Source organism: Lissotriton vulgaris, chromosome 7, assembly GCF_964263255.1.
Source record: "Lissotriton vulgaris chromosome 7, aLisVul1.2, whole genome shotgun sequence".
Classification (NCBI taxonomy): domain Eukaryota; kingdom Metazoa; phylum Chordata; class Amphibia; order Caudata; family Salamandridae; genus Lissotriton; species Lissotriton vulgaris.
The window spans coordinates 1700248556-1700265975 of NC_141695.1; the positions used below are offsets into that span (position 1 = coordinate 1700248556).

The 17420-nt window shown below is 43.6% G+C and overlaps 1 protein-coding gene across 6 annotated transcripts in view; it reads right to left on the reverse strand.

Annotated features, from left to right (window-relative positions):
• The window catches only part of DIDO1 (death inducer-obliterator 1), a 286601-nt gene that overhangs the window by 243090 nt on the left and 26091 nt on the right, over window positions 1-17420 (reverse strand). For all 6 annotated transcript variants that reach the window (XM_086932835.1, XM_086932836.1, XM_086932838.1 and 3 more), the window contains one exon: window positions 2981-3179. In XM_086932835.1, the coding sequence (XP_086788961.1) occupies window positions 2981-3179 (199 nt within the window). The remainder of the gene's footprint in view (window positions 1-2980; window positions 3180-17420) is intronic.

The window sequence follows — 17420 nt, forward strand, 5'->3', positions numbered from 1 at the left end:
GGCTGCTTTGCTGTTGTAGGAGGGGGGTGGGTAGAGGAGGAGGATGAGAGGGAGGAGGGAGGGAGGGAGGAAGCCGGACGTCCCAGAGGACAAGCTCTTTGACTGCCCCTGTAAGTTTTATACAACGGATTTTGCTGTTGCTGCTGTAGTGACTGCTTGTAGGGACGAAAAGAAGATCTTTCAACGCCCCTATTCCTTTTGCTCACAGATCCTCTAGTTTGCAACCCCAAAGACCTGGCTGTTGCCCTGCTGTCTTTGAACCTCTCCAATGCAGCATCAGCCTTTTTACCAAAAAGGCCTGAGCCATCAAAGGGCAAATCCATTAAGGCAGCCTGAACGTCTGCAGAGAACTCTGAAGTCTTCAACCAGGCAGCTCTTGTGGGGGCAATCAAAGACCCCATGACCCTTGCCACTGAATCCGCTGTGTCCGTTCCGCTCTGTAGGACCTGCCGAGCAGCAGCCTGAGTATCAGCAAGCAGGGGTCAATTGCTTTACAGTATCCATGAATGCGTGGATATAACGACCCAGGAGGCAAGTGGCTTTTGTAGATTTGAGGGCCATACTTGCTGATGAAAACTTTCTTCGCATATTGGTCCTGCTTTTTTGAATCCTTATCACCAGGTACCTGGGGAAAAGCACCTGCAAATCTTTTAGAGCAGGCCACCTGTACCACTAAGATCTCTGGCAAAGGATGAAAGGACAAAAAGTCTAGGTCCCCAGAAGCCACTCTATATCGCCTTGCAACGGCCTTAGAAACCGCAGGAGCTGTAAGAGACCTACTCCAACACCTCCAGGATAGGATCCGTTAAAGCATCAGTAAAAGGAAGCATGGGTTCCACCACAGATGAAGGAGAATGGAGGACTTCAGTCAAAATATTTGATTTATACTCCGCAGTGGGCAGAGTCAAATTCAGCAGATCCGCTGCCTTCTTGATAACCACATGGTAGGGAGCCACAACTTTAGAAGGGGCATCCGACACAGAGGCTAAATCCCAATCAGGTGACAGTTCCAGTCCACTTGCCTCCCTTAAATCATCAAAATAATCCTCAGATTCTTGAAGCTCACCCTCTTCAAACTCAGCTTCCGTATACCTCTGCTCCTCCAAAAGGCGCTGAGCTTCACGCCTAGACCTCTTTCCGGAGCGACGTAGTCTGATCCGGAATAGACTCTGAAGGAGTCGAAGGCAGCGTCGAACACTGAGCCGGCAGTGAACTCAGTCGGAAGACCATTCCGAAGATCGAGGTCGGTCCGGAGCAGGTGACGCAGGAAACTGCACCGATTAATTCGGCAGCACCGAGAGATGCCAAGGCGGTGTCAGCACCGGCATAAACGGCAAGAACGGTGCCGGAGCATAAGCTTGGGGGACTCCCAAATTGTATGCCAACGGACCCATGGGACCAGACGGTGCTCCATAGGAGTACATGGCACTCGCATAAACGCCATACATGGCATTTAAGAACTGCGAAGGGTCTTGGACCCGGAAAAGGAGGATACGAACCGACCGGCTGCTCACGAGGAGGCTGCACCGGAATAGACTACTCTTGTCCCTCGGGTTGGTGAGCCGGAGTTGTCGAGCCCTGAGGAATGGGAACCTCTTCCTCCTCCTGAACTGGAGACCTAGACTGAGCCGGAGAGGGATGCGACACCTGAGCCAGTGAATGCTCTGGCGACTACATGGGCAAGGCCTCACCTTCCGGATCCCGTTCCGCAGAAGGAGATACCACATCCTTTCGATGCTGTCTACTAGGCGACTTTGCTCTCGAATCAGACTGAATGGTGCCTTGATCCATGCTTCCTCTTAGGTTTCTTTTTCAATAATCTGGAAACATGACCCGATGACTACTTTGAAACAGACCTCGACCAGGACCGTGACCGCCTCGATCGTGACCCCGATGTGGCCTTTTTACATTTTAATTTGGCAACCAGGAGCTTCGCATCACATTCAGGAAGGGCTTTCGAATTAATCTTCTTAAAGGAATGACAACCTTGGGCGTCGTGATCCAAACTCAGGCACCATATGCAGTTATTATGCGGGTCTGTGATTGACAATCTTCCCGCATTCACCGCACGGCTTGAAACCAGTCTTTAGTCGACATCACGACAGGAAACAAACACTGGAAGACACACAGAAAACCACAATAGTAACAAAGTTACTATCAACGGTACAGAGGATTCCTCGAAAACCGTTAGCGTCGACGACGCGGAAAAAGGGAACTGATGTCATCACGCCGACGTGGGCCTATTATGGAGTCGGTGACATCAGCGGAGCTGCACGCAACGCCGTGCCTTTGTGACCACGTCGGCACGAAGCTACAAAACGAATTTCCGAATGTTGCTGACGCATGGGGATATTCACAAGGTGAGGAATCAACTGGCGGATGTATCCATCAGAAGTGCTAAGCATACACAAGTCAGACATAAGGGCCCCCTGTCGCAATGAAACTAATTTACATGACCTACAGTCATCCAAATGTGGCAATAAGGACATGGGTGCCCTTCCCAAAGAGCAACAATTAGGCCTATGTTGCTGTAGAAGATAAGGAGGCCTTTCAAAAGGGAACACAACTAAACCAATGTCGCAAGAACAAAAATGCAATAAAAAGGTGGGCTACACTACTTGACAGGTTTTTCAGTCCTTGCTCCCTAAAGAGGTTATTAAAAAATATGTAAAAAGCACAATTGAGTTAAAGCCAAACAAGGTTTCTGTGCATCTACGCCCCACTCAGACAGACTACAAAGAGTAGCAATATGTACAGAATACAATCCTACATTAGCATACACCTCCCAGTAAACATTGTGCCCCACAACTGCAGTCACAGCAGAATATTTGTTTCTGCACCAGTTTAAGTAGGTAGTAGTTTTAAATTTGGGTTGCAAACATGGGCAAATTTATAAATCAGCACATGAAAACACGATAATTGTTCAGACGAAGTATTAAGAGGAACTATAAAGCTGAAGATGAAATTAAATGATAATTACCTTGCACACAGTTAGTTTTCAGATTAGCGTCTCCTGGCAGATCTAAATGAAACAGATTGCTGGAAGACGGCAGCAATGGATCTAGGTCATTCAGCATAAGCCCCACCGTATTTGTTGATTTGAAGGGCTGAGACATGCATGCCTTCTCTGGAAACCAACTTGTAGCCTCAGAAGCCAAAATTCCAGAAGGTATCAATTCCTGGTCAAAAAAACAAAACAATTCCTAATGATTACTAATAAACATTTTAAAGTGTTGCTTTTTTCCATATAAGCCCCTTGTGGCCATGAGCCCAAACAAATCCTAAAACCAGCCAGACCACTAAAAAAAACTATTTTAACACAATATATAAGCAAAGCCACTTTAATTATGATTTCGCAGCTGCGTTTCCTGGGTATTCATGGATTCACCACTCTTGCTCCATAATATACAGATTTCAACAAAAAGAAAATATGTTCCTAGCTCAAACAGTTCCAAATATGCAGTGCAACCGTAGGTGCCCGAGCACCAATTGAGAGGATTGCTATATTCAGGCGTTAAACGGAGATAACCGTTTTGCCTAAACAGTATTGTTGCATGATAAACAGACAACACCAAAAAACACTGCTACAGAAGTGCTGCAGTATGCTACTCTGCATGAAGTGTCTTTTCTTGCAACAAAATTTAGTCAATTCTGCCACATAATTTGGGCCTCCTCTGCAGCTCAATATCAGAGGCAACTTTTTGCAAAACTCGCTTCTGGAACTGGGTTCCGATTGCTACAGGAGGCCAAATTTAGTACCGTTCCTTTTACCAAAAAAAAAAAAAAAATGAAGTCACCAACCAAAACCCAAAATGGGAAGACAGATGGCAAGAGTGAACTAAACAGGCAACAGACCAGAAATATGACAAGCATTTGCAATGCAATTGGTCTCGCATTTGCGAGTTTAAGCTATTGGCATTGTAAATGCCATTGTCTTTTATTTATGTTTTAAAAACCAACATGTAAATAAAAGGCATTGTCATTTACAATGCCAACAGCTCAAACTCTCGCAAATGCGAGACCTATTGCATTGCAAAGGCTGGTTTTCCTACCCGTTCTCATTAGAGAGAGGGGGGACATGGAAAAACCAAAAGGAAGAAGGGTTATGAAAGTTTAAAACCATCTGCTAAATTATAAAACCCTTCTTTCTTTCCACACAAGACAAGTGAAACGGTGAGAGCTCAGCCGCTCGATTCCTCAAGTCGCGCAAATCGTGCACATAAACACTCTTGGTGCCAAGTTCCTAAGTCGTCCCAGGTCCCAGGAGGGGGCCAGAGTGAAGTGGAGAGGGGTGTGTTTCTGCAGGGCTTCCGTATGCTAAGGGAGGTCCTGCAGGGCTTCGCAGTGGAACCCCGCGCAGGCCGCCGGGAAGAGTCTCTGCACAGCAGCCCGGTGAGTGGGGCTGCATGCTGGCACTAGCGAGTGCCTGTCCTGAGCGGTGCCGCCGTTGTGGACCACTCCATCAGGGGCATATTTTACTTTAAATGACAGTGCGCTGACACGTCTTGGGCATGTTGTGTAGGCTGCACGGCGTGAAATACACAACATGCGCATGCCGGGCTGGAAATGTGAACGCGCGCTAGCATGCTCTGCGAGCCATCCCTGTCGGGGAGAATGGAAAGTGCACAAGGCTGCGGAGGACGGAAGGGGTATGGCTCGCAGAGCATGCTAGCGCGCGTTTATTTTTCCAGTCCGGCATGCCCGTGCCACTGTCTGGTCTCCCTTCCGAGGCAAGTCAGTAGCAATAGACCTCGCTGGCGACAGCGCTTCGCGCTGCCAGTCGCCAGGCAAGACCTAAAAAAGCAGGCCATATTCTACGCATGTTCTCAACTTACACTATGCAAATGAAACGAGAACATATACTAAGCAAACTAACAAGAGGCTGGCGAGGTACACTTTCCATACCAGCTTCACCACCAATGTCAGCCTCTATCTCGAGAATGACTAAGGCATGGAGGGCACTATCTAAACTGACTATGCCCTTCGTTTTGGATCTTGCTTAGTTAAAAGGGTTTCTGAATATTCCGTAGGAGTATGCGCCACATGAGATTCACAAGTACAAGCTTCCTTCACACATAGTAGAATACAGCAGCAATTAAAGACATGCCCTTCCCACATACCCTAAAACAATGGCAGGAGTGTATGCTACTTTAAAAAAAAACTGTCAGGGAACCTTTTTATACACATCTTGAGAAAAAAAGAGCAGCGGTGGGCAGACCTCACCAGGCTGTGGGTCAAAAGTAGAGGTTGCAAGAGACGTGAGTTGTGGTCTGGGCACACAAGAGGCACTCTGAAGCAGCAGAGTGAGGTCAGACTCCATCAGGGAGTTATAGAGCCGTGGAGCAGTGGTGGCACTTGCATTGTAAGTGTGGCCAAAGGACCATTTGGTAGCGAATCAAATCACAGATGCTGCCACTCTAGACTGAATCCATGTTTGGTAAGAGTCTTATCACTAGCAAGGATCCCATTACTATGGGCAAGTGTCGTAAAAGTCTTAACCAGTAATGGTAAGTATTAAGTATCTGTGTTGACATCACCGGAGCTGTCCACTAATCAAAGTGAAAATGCAATTATTAAGAGCAAAATTATCTGCACCAGCTCACCTGCTAGGTCACAATGGACATTATTAAAGTAGCAATAATCTAGAATAGATTGGAATGTCCTTGAACAAACAGTTGCTCACATCGAAAAGGAAAGCTGTGAAGATTAAATAAACTGACTCGCAATATACCTCAATGAAAAAAAACATGTATTACAGGTGACTCAGGGTGACAGAGGTTCAATTACAAGGAGAGAAGGAATAGGTCCTATCTAGGGAAGGAAAATAATTGGTGAAAACACAGTCAATAGATCATGAATACAAATTTTACTTTAAAGGAGAAGCAATTACATACCCTATAGTCTATATTATGCTTCTGTAAGCAGTTGTTATAAAGGGCGAATAGATCTCCTAAAAAAAGGCAGAACAGCAGCTTTTTTGGGGGTGGAGAGGGCACTGTCCAAAGAAACCAAACATTTTTGGAATAAAGGATAAAGATGCAGTCTCTGCATTTACTTTATAGGGAATGGAAGTGCAAAAAAATCTACTATGGCATAGCTGGAACAACTGAATTTAGATACTAGTGGGATGACAGCCTGAACTTGTACATCAACCTGTTAAGATCAGTAAAGAAATACAAAAAGTGGAGACATTAAATTGATCAAATTTACTGCAGAGATTTCAAAGTTGTTCCTCTCCAGGAGATATACTCAAACTATAGATGAAAGTTGGCTTTCTATGGATAAAGAAGAGCAGAAACCAAGTTAATGTTTATCTCCCTATATATCAATATGGAATGCTGAGCAAGAATTGAAACTCCAAGGAATTAGAACAGATCAACGACAAGAAACTAAGAAATTGCATTTTAGCCATTTTTAAAATCACCAAACTGATTCAAGTAGTAATCAAGTCACAATATCCTTGCATGAAAACATCAGGGAGTTAACTTGACAATAACCCTGCCAACAAATAGAGGAGAAATAAGAGGCATAGTTTGACTAACTGATAACAGGTATGCTTGAGCAGTGTTTGGGAAGATGAGGATTATATCAGGATAGCTAATCGAATAGGATCAAATTTCTCCCTACAGCCGTATGTTTCTGTCCTAGAATGCTCACAAATTAGGTAGAATGATGAATTGAGTGTAGACATATATTCTTAGAATGGAATATTGGTCGTTTTCAGGAGACATGGTTGACAAGAGATAAACCTACATTTGAAGGATGAGATCAAATATATTGCCAGTATATTGAGGCAGTCTCCCAAAATATCTACAAAAAACGCAAGAAATACAAAGCAAGTACATACAAAATGTAATTGATACAGACATTGTTAAATTGTATAATCATTTTGCCTCAATTGAGCGTAAATAAAGAAAAAAGGAGGGTTCCAAATACAGACATGCTTATGAGGAGAAACAAAGAACAGAGTGGCGGTTATGTGTTTTTATGCATTCTACTTATAAGTACAGCTGGTAGAGGAGAGATAATATATCGAGGGATTTAACATTAAACATGTTCATGTGTACATTCTAGGACATAGCAAATTTAACATAATCCACTTCCTAACTGTTATCACCTACTTTTTCGTTTGACGAGCCTCTAATAGGGGGTACGTAGCATGTCCTATATGATACGAACTCTGTGTGGTGGAACAAAAGGAGAATGCGATCTCAAGTGTATGCCTTAAAGGCAAATCGTCAGCACTGATTAAGTAGACTAGCCTGATCTGGTGAGACTGTTAAATTATGCTTCCCAGCCGTATCTTTATTCTGTGTGTATCGCTCATTCTAAGAAGCCAGACGAAGTGCACGGTGGATCATATTTAAAAGAGAAAGCAAGCCTCGAGAGAGACCTATAGTTCCCTGTGGGAAGATCACCATGGTGAGGATTGTAGGACTATATTATCAGCACCACTAAGGCAAAAAAGCTATTCTTGCCACATGTTGAAGGAGACAGCTTTGTAGCTCTTCCACTTATTAAGCATTAAGTCTAAAAGAAAACAGTTGTTTTCTTCCTGTAGTTGGGGGGTCCAGAAAGCCCAAGAGGATATAGGAGAATTCTCTGGAGGGCTCGATGTTAAAAGTGTTTTTAATACAGCTAAATATTTTGTCTCATTAGGTTTGTAAAGTAGGGCATATGAACGAAATCCCTATCGTGTAGATTGCAATTCCAGCAGGTCGGGCTATGAATGAGATGGGAGTTTAAAAATTCTAGAGGAGTCCAATATATTCTATTGATTATGATAAATTTTGTTTGGGATAATAAGGTGAGACCTTGTTTGGGGAAAGGGGTTTTATATATCTTACTCTAGTCAATTCAAAACAAGCTTAAGAATATATATAGATATATATATATATATATATATATATATATACATACACACACACACACACACACACACACACACGCAGATAAAAAGTCGGCATCCATTTTAGAAAGGGCGTACAAAATCAGGCTTCGTTACGCATCGCACATTATGTCATTATTCTTAGTATAGTAAGTGCATAACAACTTAAAACTTCATTACAAAAAACTTATGGCACAGAGCAGAGAATGCAGTATAAAGTGAGTAAATTACAGCATAGATCCTACTGTAAACAATTAACTCATAGCAACATTACATGATCAAAATATGATTGCCAATGTAAACAATAAACATCTAGCAGCTTTACACAATTGCATTACAATATGAAGTGGATATATTAGGACCTAAATCCTGATGAAACAGTTGACCCATAGCAAGATAACAGGTCATGATGGTTAGAACCAAATCACAAAGGTTTGGAAAAGTGCAATATGAAAAGTGCAACGTGCTTAAACAATGGGTCCCCCCCCTAACATTATGGGGATAGTAATTCACTTTACAACGACATACTCTTCCTGGCCTTATTGAAATTAATGAATGTAGCAGTAAAAAAAACAAATTGCAGGTTCTTTAAGTGCTAAGAGTAGGGTCATAGCAGCATTAGTGGTTTTGGCTTCAACTTTTTTTAAACAGTGGGTTGAGGTACGCAATTCTAAAAGACAAAAACAAGTCACATAGGAGTAGAAAGTGCAAAGTGCTCTGTTTGTAATCCCATCGCAGGGGCATGGGGAGGCCGGGTGCCGTTTCATCGTGGGGAACACAACCAGATGGTGCACAAGGCCTAACCTCATTCTAGTTAACCTCATCGCTGCTAAGGCACTTCCCCTCCTGTGCTACAGGCCACTGTTTCCCATTGTTCATGACGAGCTCAGCTCGTCATAAGCACAGCTCAACCGTGCCTCATGACGAGCTGAGCTCGTCAGGGGTTAATACATAGCGATGGGAAGATCTTGTGACAAATGAAAGATACACTTGGAAGCCCGTCGTATCAATATACTGATGGTAAAGCTGATACGTGGTTTGTTTCCTAGCTATTTCCATCCTATGTTCATTCTTATGGGACATGAAGGTACTTTTTAACTCCTGCTTTGACAAAGTAGGTAAATCATTGTAGTTTCTCCAAGATAGTTCGGTCAAATAAGTCCCCATAAGATTTAGCTAAATATTTTAGCCAGGGTATCTTTAGATAATTATCCAAACTCAAGCAATCACTTATGGACTTGGTAAAAATAGTCTCCTCCTTTGACCATATCGACCTCCACAACTGGAGCGGTCTCATTGCTACAAAATCCATCAAATGGTAAAGACCAACCTCACAGTGAATAAGTTCAGAGGATGCTGAAGCCTTCAGGAAAAAAATCTAATTTCTGAAACTGTTCAACAGAGCACGACTGGCAAGAAACCCTAAAGCAGCTCTTAAAGACCCTTTCCATCATTTCTATAAATTATAGCGTGAATTACAGACTAGAAACAAAGTGCCACATCGCTACTGAAATGTGTTCAAACTAATAACTACATCTAATCCAAATACTTCAGTCAATGCAACAATACTTTCAATCAATATGCAACATTGCTTCATTTGACTAATAAGGCATACAATCAAAAAGTGCATGAAAACTATGCTCGGGAAACGAGAATAATCAATATTATGGAAGAGACTCTAAAAACACAAGGAAATATTTTTCCAGTCAGATACTAATAGTAATTAATTCATGGCTTCCTACCTCATAAGTACTAATTGGTGCATTTGGTGTACACAGCACGTTTACAATTTATCTAGCCCAAAATTGACAGATAGGAAGACACAGGAATGCCCTGAAAACTGTTCAATGGCAAGCAAGAACAAGCATTTGCAATGCAATAGGTCTAGCACTTACGAGACTGAGCTAGCTAGTGTCACTGTAAAGGTCAGTAGCTTAAATTCTCACAAACGCGAGACCTCTTGAATTGCAAATAGTTTGTTTCCAAGCGCCACCTGCCGCTCTTGCACTTAGAGGGCACACACCTTTCTTAAAAAAAAAATGTGTTAAGCCAATGGTTCCCAAACTTTTTTGACCTGTGGCTACCTTGACCAAATTGGCAGTTGGCCGTGGCTCCCCACCATTCTTTTACCGGTGGGCGGGTGGGGGAGGATGTAAGCCAGACCTCGGGAGTACTTCCGGTTGTCTTCCTTAAATTAATTGGGATGCAATGAAGGTATAATCATATTTGTAACAAAATAAGATAGCAGCTGTTTAGTAAAAACTCGTTAAGTGTGAAACAATACAAGATTAATACGCAAATATGTTTCCATGCAACTTTTTTTCAACCACACAATAGTTCAAAAATTTGTGTAATAAAATCTTTTCAATGAACAGGTAAAACCTGAGTCCGAAATTTACCTTAAACATCCTAGTGGATGGATGCGCTTGTTTTTCCAACTTTGATTTATTTGAAAAGTTTTATATAGCACTGGCAAGACCCGGAGGAATCAGATAATATAAGATAATTAGCACGTAGGCCAGACTAATGACTAACAAAAGCTTGATTGCTATGTCAAATTGTCAGTGTAAGCATTATCACAGATGAGTACCCCATGGTTTTTGGTGTCACTTCTTACTTACATGCAATAGTTTAGGTGCCAGTTTTCCACAACTGGCAATCTAGGTTGGAAGACCCAAGTGATGCTGCTCTAGGTCATAAGACCTGGGCCCGCTTGTATCCTTATCCTCTCCTTTCTAACCTGGACTTAAGCACTCCCCCTTTATGCCAGCCATTTGATAGTCTGACAAGTGACAAGCAGAGAGGAGTATCATTCGTCCCATTTCAGTCAGCCTTGCCCTGGAGTTTGATGCATTTTAGCTAGAGGCAACTCTGAGTAATGAACAAATCCCAAATACAAAAAAACAATGACGGGTGCACTAGGATGCATTAGGGTCCCTGCATGCAATCACTGTTGCAGTGCAATCTAGTGAAAAATTTTATTTATCCGAATTTTATGCAATTTTGAGCCTGTTTTGTAGAACTCTAGTTTCCTCTCTGAATATGCAACCCTTGGATGAGTTCTCTGCACGTTCGGGACAAATCTATTTGGGTTGGCTCCACAGAGGTTGCTCTCAATGCAGACAAGCTTAGAAGGCCCAGTCGCGGTTGCGCAAGGTTATACGATTTAGCTGCCACAAAACCCTCCAACTATCTTCTGTGTCTGTAGCTACATACATATGCCGGATGGGCCTCATATTGGGCATTGTTCCACGCTCTGTCAGGAAAAATCTCAAATGCACTCGCCTGCATATTGCTCCCATTAGTATGCAGTTACATGTATGAAAACATGCTCACATCCTATTGCTTGTCCCCGATGTCCTATAGGCTGCACCATTAAAAAAAATGATGTCTGATCACACACAATATCGGAGACATCAGAGATGTCAGCTCTATAAATCGGACGGAAGTACCACGTCTGGGCATATCGTCATGTCTACATGAATTACCACAGTGCTATGCATGGTCCTTCATGTGGCTGCACTGTAGAAAAACACTGCCAGGTATTTCCACTGTAGGGAGTGCTGAGTTTGGGAACCACGGGCTTATGTCTTTGTCCTTCGTAAATGCTGGCTTCTGATTCAGTAATTGGCTTGTTAGTCCCTCTTTAGTACAGCCTTGTCTTGATTTGTAACATTCCATAGCTACTGGCCCCTTTCTTTGGTTGTTACACGGTAGTCTTTTTAAGTATGTAAGTACTACTTTCTTTAATTCGTTTTTTACTACTAAAGGCATAACAGGCTTTCCTGCAGCATTCAGCGTGATGCGTGCTTGCACTTTACAAGCAGCCTATCACTTGTTTAATATTTGCATGGGCACCGCGCATGATGATCAAGGTGCCTTCTTAATTTAAAATGCACAGGCGCCACACATGATTTTGCACGGCGCCCATTTTATCAATATTTTTTACAATGTGCACGGGTGCCTCGCATAATCACGGCTCCCACTTATTTTAATATGTACGGGCCCATTTTATCATTATTTATTCCTAAAGTGAAACGTCTTCTACAAAACTGCACTTGTCAAAAGTCAAACATTGGACTAAACAAAAGGAGAGCATCCCGCTCAAAGATGACCGCCTATCTGCGAGGGGGTGTGTATTGCAGGCCTCTTCCTTTGTCGGTGGATTGATATGCTGAGGCATTGGTTAGGACTTACATGATTTAGCAAAAACATTCATGCCAGTTCTGAGCAATCTCGCATGGTTAGTTTTTGTTTTGGGGTGGGGGTGAAGATAAGTTTCATGCCCCTCGCATATTGCACCCACCAGAGCAGGAATTTCCTCCCAGGGCGCTGGATGGCGCATTACCTGGGAGGCTGCTTTACTTTTCCCCACACTCTTCCCCACTGTTGTCGCTGTGCCCCTGGCTCCTCATTACAGCGCATCGGGGTGCCGCAGCGCACAGTTTGGGAACCACGGTGTTAAGCAATAGGTCACGCATTTTTAAGAGTTTAAGCTATTCTTTTTTTTTCCAATATCAATAGCTCATAGCTTGCTGCTTGGAAAGTGAAAGTGTGCATGGTGCACTGAATGTTGCTGCAAAGCATATCATGCCTGAAGTAAGACAAAACTCGCGAAAGAAAGTCAGGATTAAAAACTCACTAAAGAAAATAGTGATTACAGACTAAACGCAGATGGTGAAACAAGTCAAAGGGCTAGTCCTCATGGGAAGTTACAAATGAAGACCAGTAATTACCTAGTCAGAAGCAGGCATTTACAAAGGACAAAGGCAAGCCAATGAAAAATATGGTCGGAGAGTGGGCGGAGCTTTAAGTGCATACTATAATAAAGCATGCCTCGCAGAGCGGCGCATGCGCTGCTCAGGCTCGACCTAAAAAAGCAGTAAGAAGCACTCAATCCACATACAATTGTATTACAAGTGTCAAAAGGGAACAAAATCATGCCACTAACAGAACACCTTTGTTATACATTAAACATACACAAGACAGACATACATGTGTATAACTGAACGAGATGCAGCAACATAATTAGCAACAGTTTTGTAACTCACTCAAATCCAAAGAAATTTTGAAGAGTATCAAAACCACATGTGGGCAGAACTATACATTAAGCATTATCTGAAGAGGTCTTTCAATATTTTACCATAGACAAAACGGTCTGCTACATTCGCAGTCATCTTCTTTAAGGGTTGTGCCCATTTTAAAATACAAACTTCTTATACCCTACATTGAACTGGACAACAAAAGTGGCAATCAATCACAAACTCCTAAACCATACCACTGTCTGGACCAGGGTTCAAATTAGTTTCACTACAATTGGACAAAGGTACTTGACTTGCATGCCGTGGCAGTTTTCCCTTGAGTGTCAGACTTATCTAGGCTCTTGGCAAAACTTAGTAAATTATACACTAGTTACAATTCTAGGCAGATACATTTAAAGTGTTAAGTTTGAAGTACTGGAATACCTGGACATTTGCATGATATCTCAGCCAAAAGGAAACTGGAAACCACAAGCTGGTTGACGGCCAAAATATTTTAAACTGTGAAAAAGTAGTATGGCTTGCCAGACAACATCCACTCTGTGTGGAGTTTGGAGAGTCGTAAAGGCAAGATTTAAAGCATTTAAGTTGAAGAAGCACTAACTGAGGAGAGCGTTTAACACGTTAAAAAAGCAAGTGAATGTTCACACAAACAAGCAATTAAAGAGTTAGAAATATTGTTTGGTGCCATGTCATTGCAGAAAACTACATTAGGATTTTAGGACTTAATTAGTGACACAGGTTACCTGAGGTATGTTTAGAAAGGTTAGCGGAAAGAGCTTGAGACAAACTGACTGTTGGACAGAAGTGTGAGAAGATATTTTAAAGATGTAAAATAAATTAACCGAGGAACGAGTGAGTGAGTGAGTGAGTGTGTGTGTGTGTGTGTGTGTGTGTGTGTGTGTGTGTGTGTGTGTGTGTGTGTGTGTGTGTGTATATATATATAGCGTAACTTACAATCCAGTGTGTGCCTCGCAAGAGGAAAGGGGCGGAGCTCGTATTGATTTTGGGCCCTGATAGTTTGGGTTCCTGTCTAGAGGCTGGAAGTCCTCGGCTCGACATGTCGTAGCCCGCTGCCTCCCACTTCAAACACACGCTGCCCGCTCTGCCCTGCGGCTGCCTGTCCCAGCACAACAATTACTGCACGAGCAGACACTCACCAGCAGCCACTGGTAATGGGGAGCAGGCCCCCAGCTCCAGAGGGCACGCTCGGCTTTCACTTTCAGCACCGAGCCGTGGTTATTTCCAGAAAGAGAATTCCGTGCTCAGAAATGCTTGTTTTAATTTACCAAACGGCGCACAACATTCCCATGTAAGGAGCAAATAAATGAAGTGCTAGATATCGATAAAAGCCATAAAGGTCGATCCCATAATGCCGGAGACTCCAAAGCTACGATCCGTGTCCTGTGCGCACCCAAGCCGCCCTGGACACTCTGCTTTTACATTTGCGGCTCGGCGGTGCTGCCAGCAAGCGGCGTAAAGCGTGCAAGCAGGGGGCCTAGGTCCGCACCTCGAAGCCTGCGCCCAAGAGTCCTTTCAAGAAGTGACATCTCGGACCTGAAAGACCTCGCCGGCTAAAAAACCCCGACATTTCACGCAATCGGGCCTGAGGCCACCCTGTCCTATCAGGGAGTGACCAGACTGGCAACAACAACAAACAAGCATTAAACACTGACAGCGGGAGGTGGGGGTGGGGATGGGGGTGGGGGACGGGGGACGGGCAAACGGACAGCGGGAGGGGGGCAGGTTAACGGCACGAACATAATGTCGGGAACGGGCAAACGGACAGCGGGGCGGGTTAACGGCACGAACATAATAATGTCCTGACCTGTACAAACAAGCTACTGCCCGGCCGCCATCTTAAGAGAAACGACGAAAACAAACCTGGACGACCCAAAAAATAAACCCCGCCCACCGCCGCACTGACGTGATAAAAGGGGCCGGATGAGAAAAAATCTCAGGAACGCCCACGAGTCGCCTCGCAGAATGACGGATGCCTGTTTTCCAATGGCTAGCCTCCATTTATGGAGCTAGCCAATGGGAAACAGGGGCGGGACAAACAGCCATACAGTAACTCAAAAGATTTCGCCTGCGCGAAACGCTGCTTGCGCAGCTTTCGACAGGCGAAACCTAAAAAGGGGGACTCTTGAAGAAAAGGAGCCTTACGTAGCTACCTTTCTTTCTAGACACATGTATGGGAGATGCCATGGAAATGAGGATCACACAGGGAGGAAAGGGTCACAAAGAAAACATGGTGTCAGGTGGGAGAAATTTAGAGACGGAGGGAGGGAAGAGGAAATGAACACTGAGTAAACAGGGTTCGGTTTTAAAACAGTCCCCTCTTGCACTCCATTTTAGGTGTAAAGATACACGGGAAAAGCCAGCAGTATCCAGGGATGGTGAAAAAGTATAACAAACAAAAAAAAGAATGTTTTAAAGCGGCAGACCGAAAGAAAGTAGAAACAGCAGGACGGGGGCAGCTGGGCTGTCAAAATCAAGAGCTAAAAAAGTGCAGTGTTTGGGGTTGAAGGAGGACACGAAGCCACAGAGAAATCCATGCAAGTAAATCAACAGCGCAGATCTGCCTGCTAATGACTTTTCCATGATGTATTCACCCAGATGACATTCACTATGGCAGAGGAGGGTGGTGGAGAATGATGAGAAGACTCAAAGCTACTGGCATATATTATGGGACAGGAGAAGACAATAAGACGACAATAACGGTCACCGACGCGAACATATATCACTTTTCAATGGTACTCAAGAGAGGAAAAAATCTTAATCTCTTAGAAAGAACATGGCAGTAGCACTTTATAAAATGGGCAGACTGAAGATATCAAACTTGTGCTGCATTTTTCCCCCGAAACCCATGCAGTATTTATTCCAGAGGCCGTGTTAAAAGACATTTTCTTCATTTAATACATCCATATGGGAGGGGCTATGGATGTCAAGTATATATGAGAGGGGGAAGAAACCATTATGCCTTGGCAAACCACACGTAGTAGCATCTGAAACATCTAACACTATTTATAATTGATGAACTAATGGTGCTAGGCTGTTTAAGTCCTCCCCTGATGGGTAAGTCAGGCCACGTTAACAGGGGAGGTGGGACTGCAATAGGACAGGGTCACAGTACGCATCAGCTCATTTTCGGGGTAGGTTTTATAGCGCCATTATTCATGGCCAACTTTTGCTTTCAGAATGAGAATGCCATTTTCAGTTTTGAGTGAAGCCAAAAACTCTGCATAGATCCCAGGAAAGGATTCCTCCACTTTAAAAGGCCTCCACCCACGAAATTGGTGGGTGCCCTGTCAAATCGTAGTGATGCCGGCTGGCGAAAGCTTAAGTCAATCACCACAACTATGCAACCTTAGTCATAGGTTGATTTGTGCACAACGGAGAATGAGCTTTCCTTCTCCCACTGTCACAAGTAGTTTCATGTTTTTAAAGCTGATGCAACATTACATTCTGATTCTGAAGGGGGAAAACAGCACTCGACTGAGCCAAGCACACATGGGGAAGCGAAACACAGAAGGACCACTGGAGATGGCAATGGCAAGAGAGCAACAGAGTAGGGGGTCAGAAGCACATGACAGACATCTGGAAACACATGTACTCTCATGGAGTGTTTAACCAAAAAGAAAATGTAGTTCCTGAAAAGAAAGCAGATGCAGGACACAAGTAAAGAGACTTCACTTCATAGGAGGGACAAACAGAAGAGGGAGGCAAGCCCTTACAAGGCAACAATGAAGAAACTAGCTGACAAGTGATAAAAGAGCCAACCAGTGGTAAGTAATTGGTGGGCTTTAAAAAACAATGTAAGTACCCAAAAGGTCATGTGTGGTCTCCTGGGGGAGGGGGGGGGATGAAAACAAGCATTTGCAATGTAATTGGTCTCATTTACTAGAGTTTGAGCCATTCATATTGTAAATGACAATGCCTTTTATGTACGTGTTGTTTTAAAAACAGATACATAAAAGGCATTGTCATCTACAATGCCAATAGCTTAAACTCTCGCAAATGTGAGATCTGTTGCATTGTAAATGTGTGCTGTTAAAAATAAAAAGCATTGGGAGAGAGCATGCTGCTGCAGGTAGGAGAAAGCTACTTGAGAAAATAGTGCTCGGAAGCTATAAATAAAGCCTACGGAGCAACAACACACGAAACGGGGTATTGCCATGGGAGGTTACAAAATGAGACACGGTTGTACTAAAAAGGGAGTACTAAGCTTTTTGACCAATAAACAGCCACAGATTATAGGGGACAATGACAGGCCAATTAAAAATGTGTGCGGGGAGTGGGCAGAGCTTCAAGTCCCCACCTCAATATAGCATGCCTCACAACACAGGAGTAAGTCCTGGCACAAACACGTAGAAAAAACTTTAGTGCTACCACATCACTCATCACTGTTTGCAGGGGTTTCTTGGTAAGACGAGTGCCTGGCCCTCAACTAGGCCCATGCCTGGCCCTCGACTAGAGATCCATACCTGGTC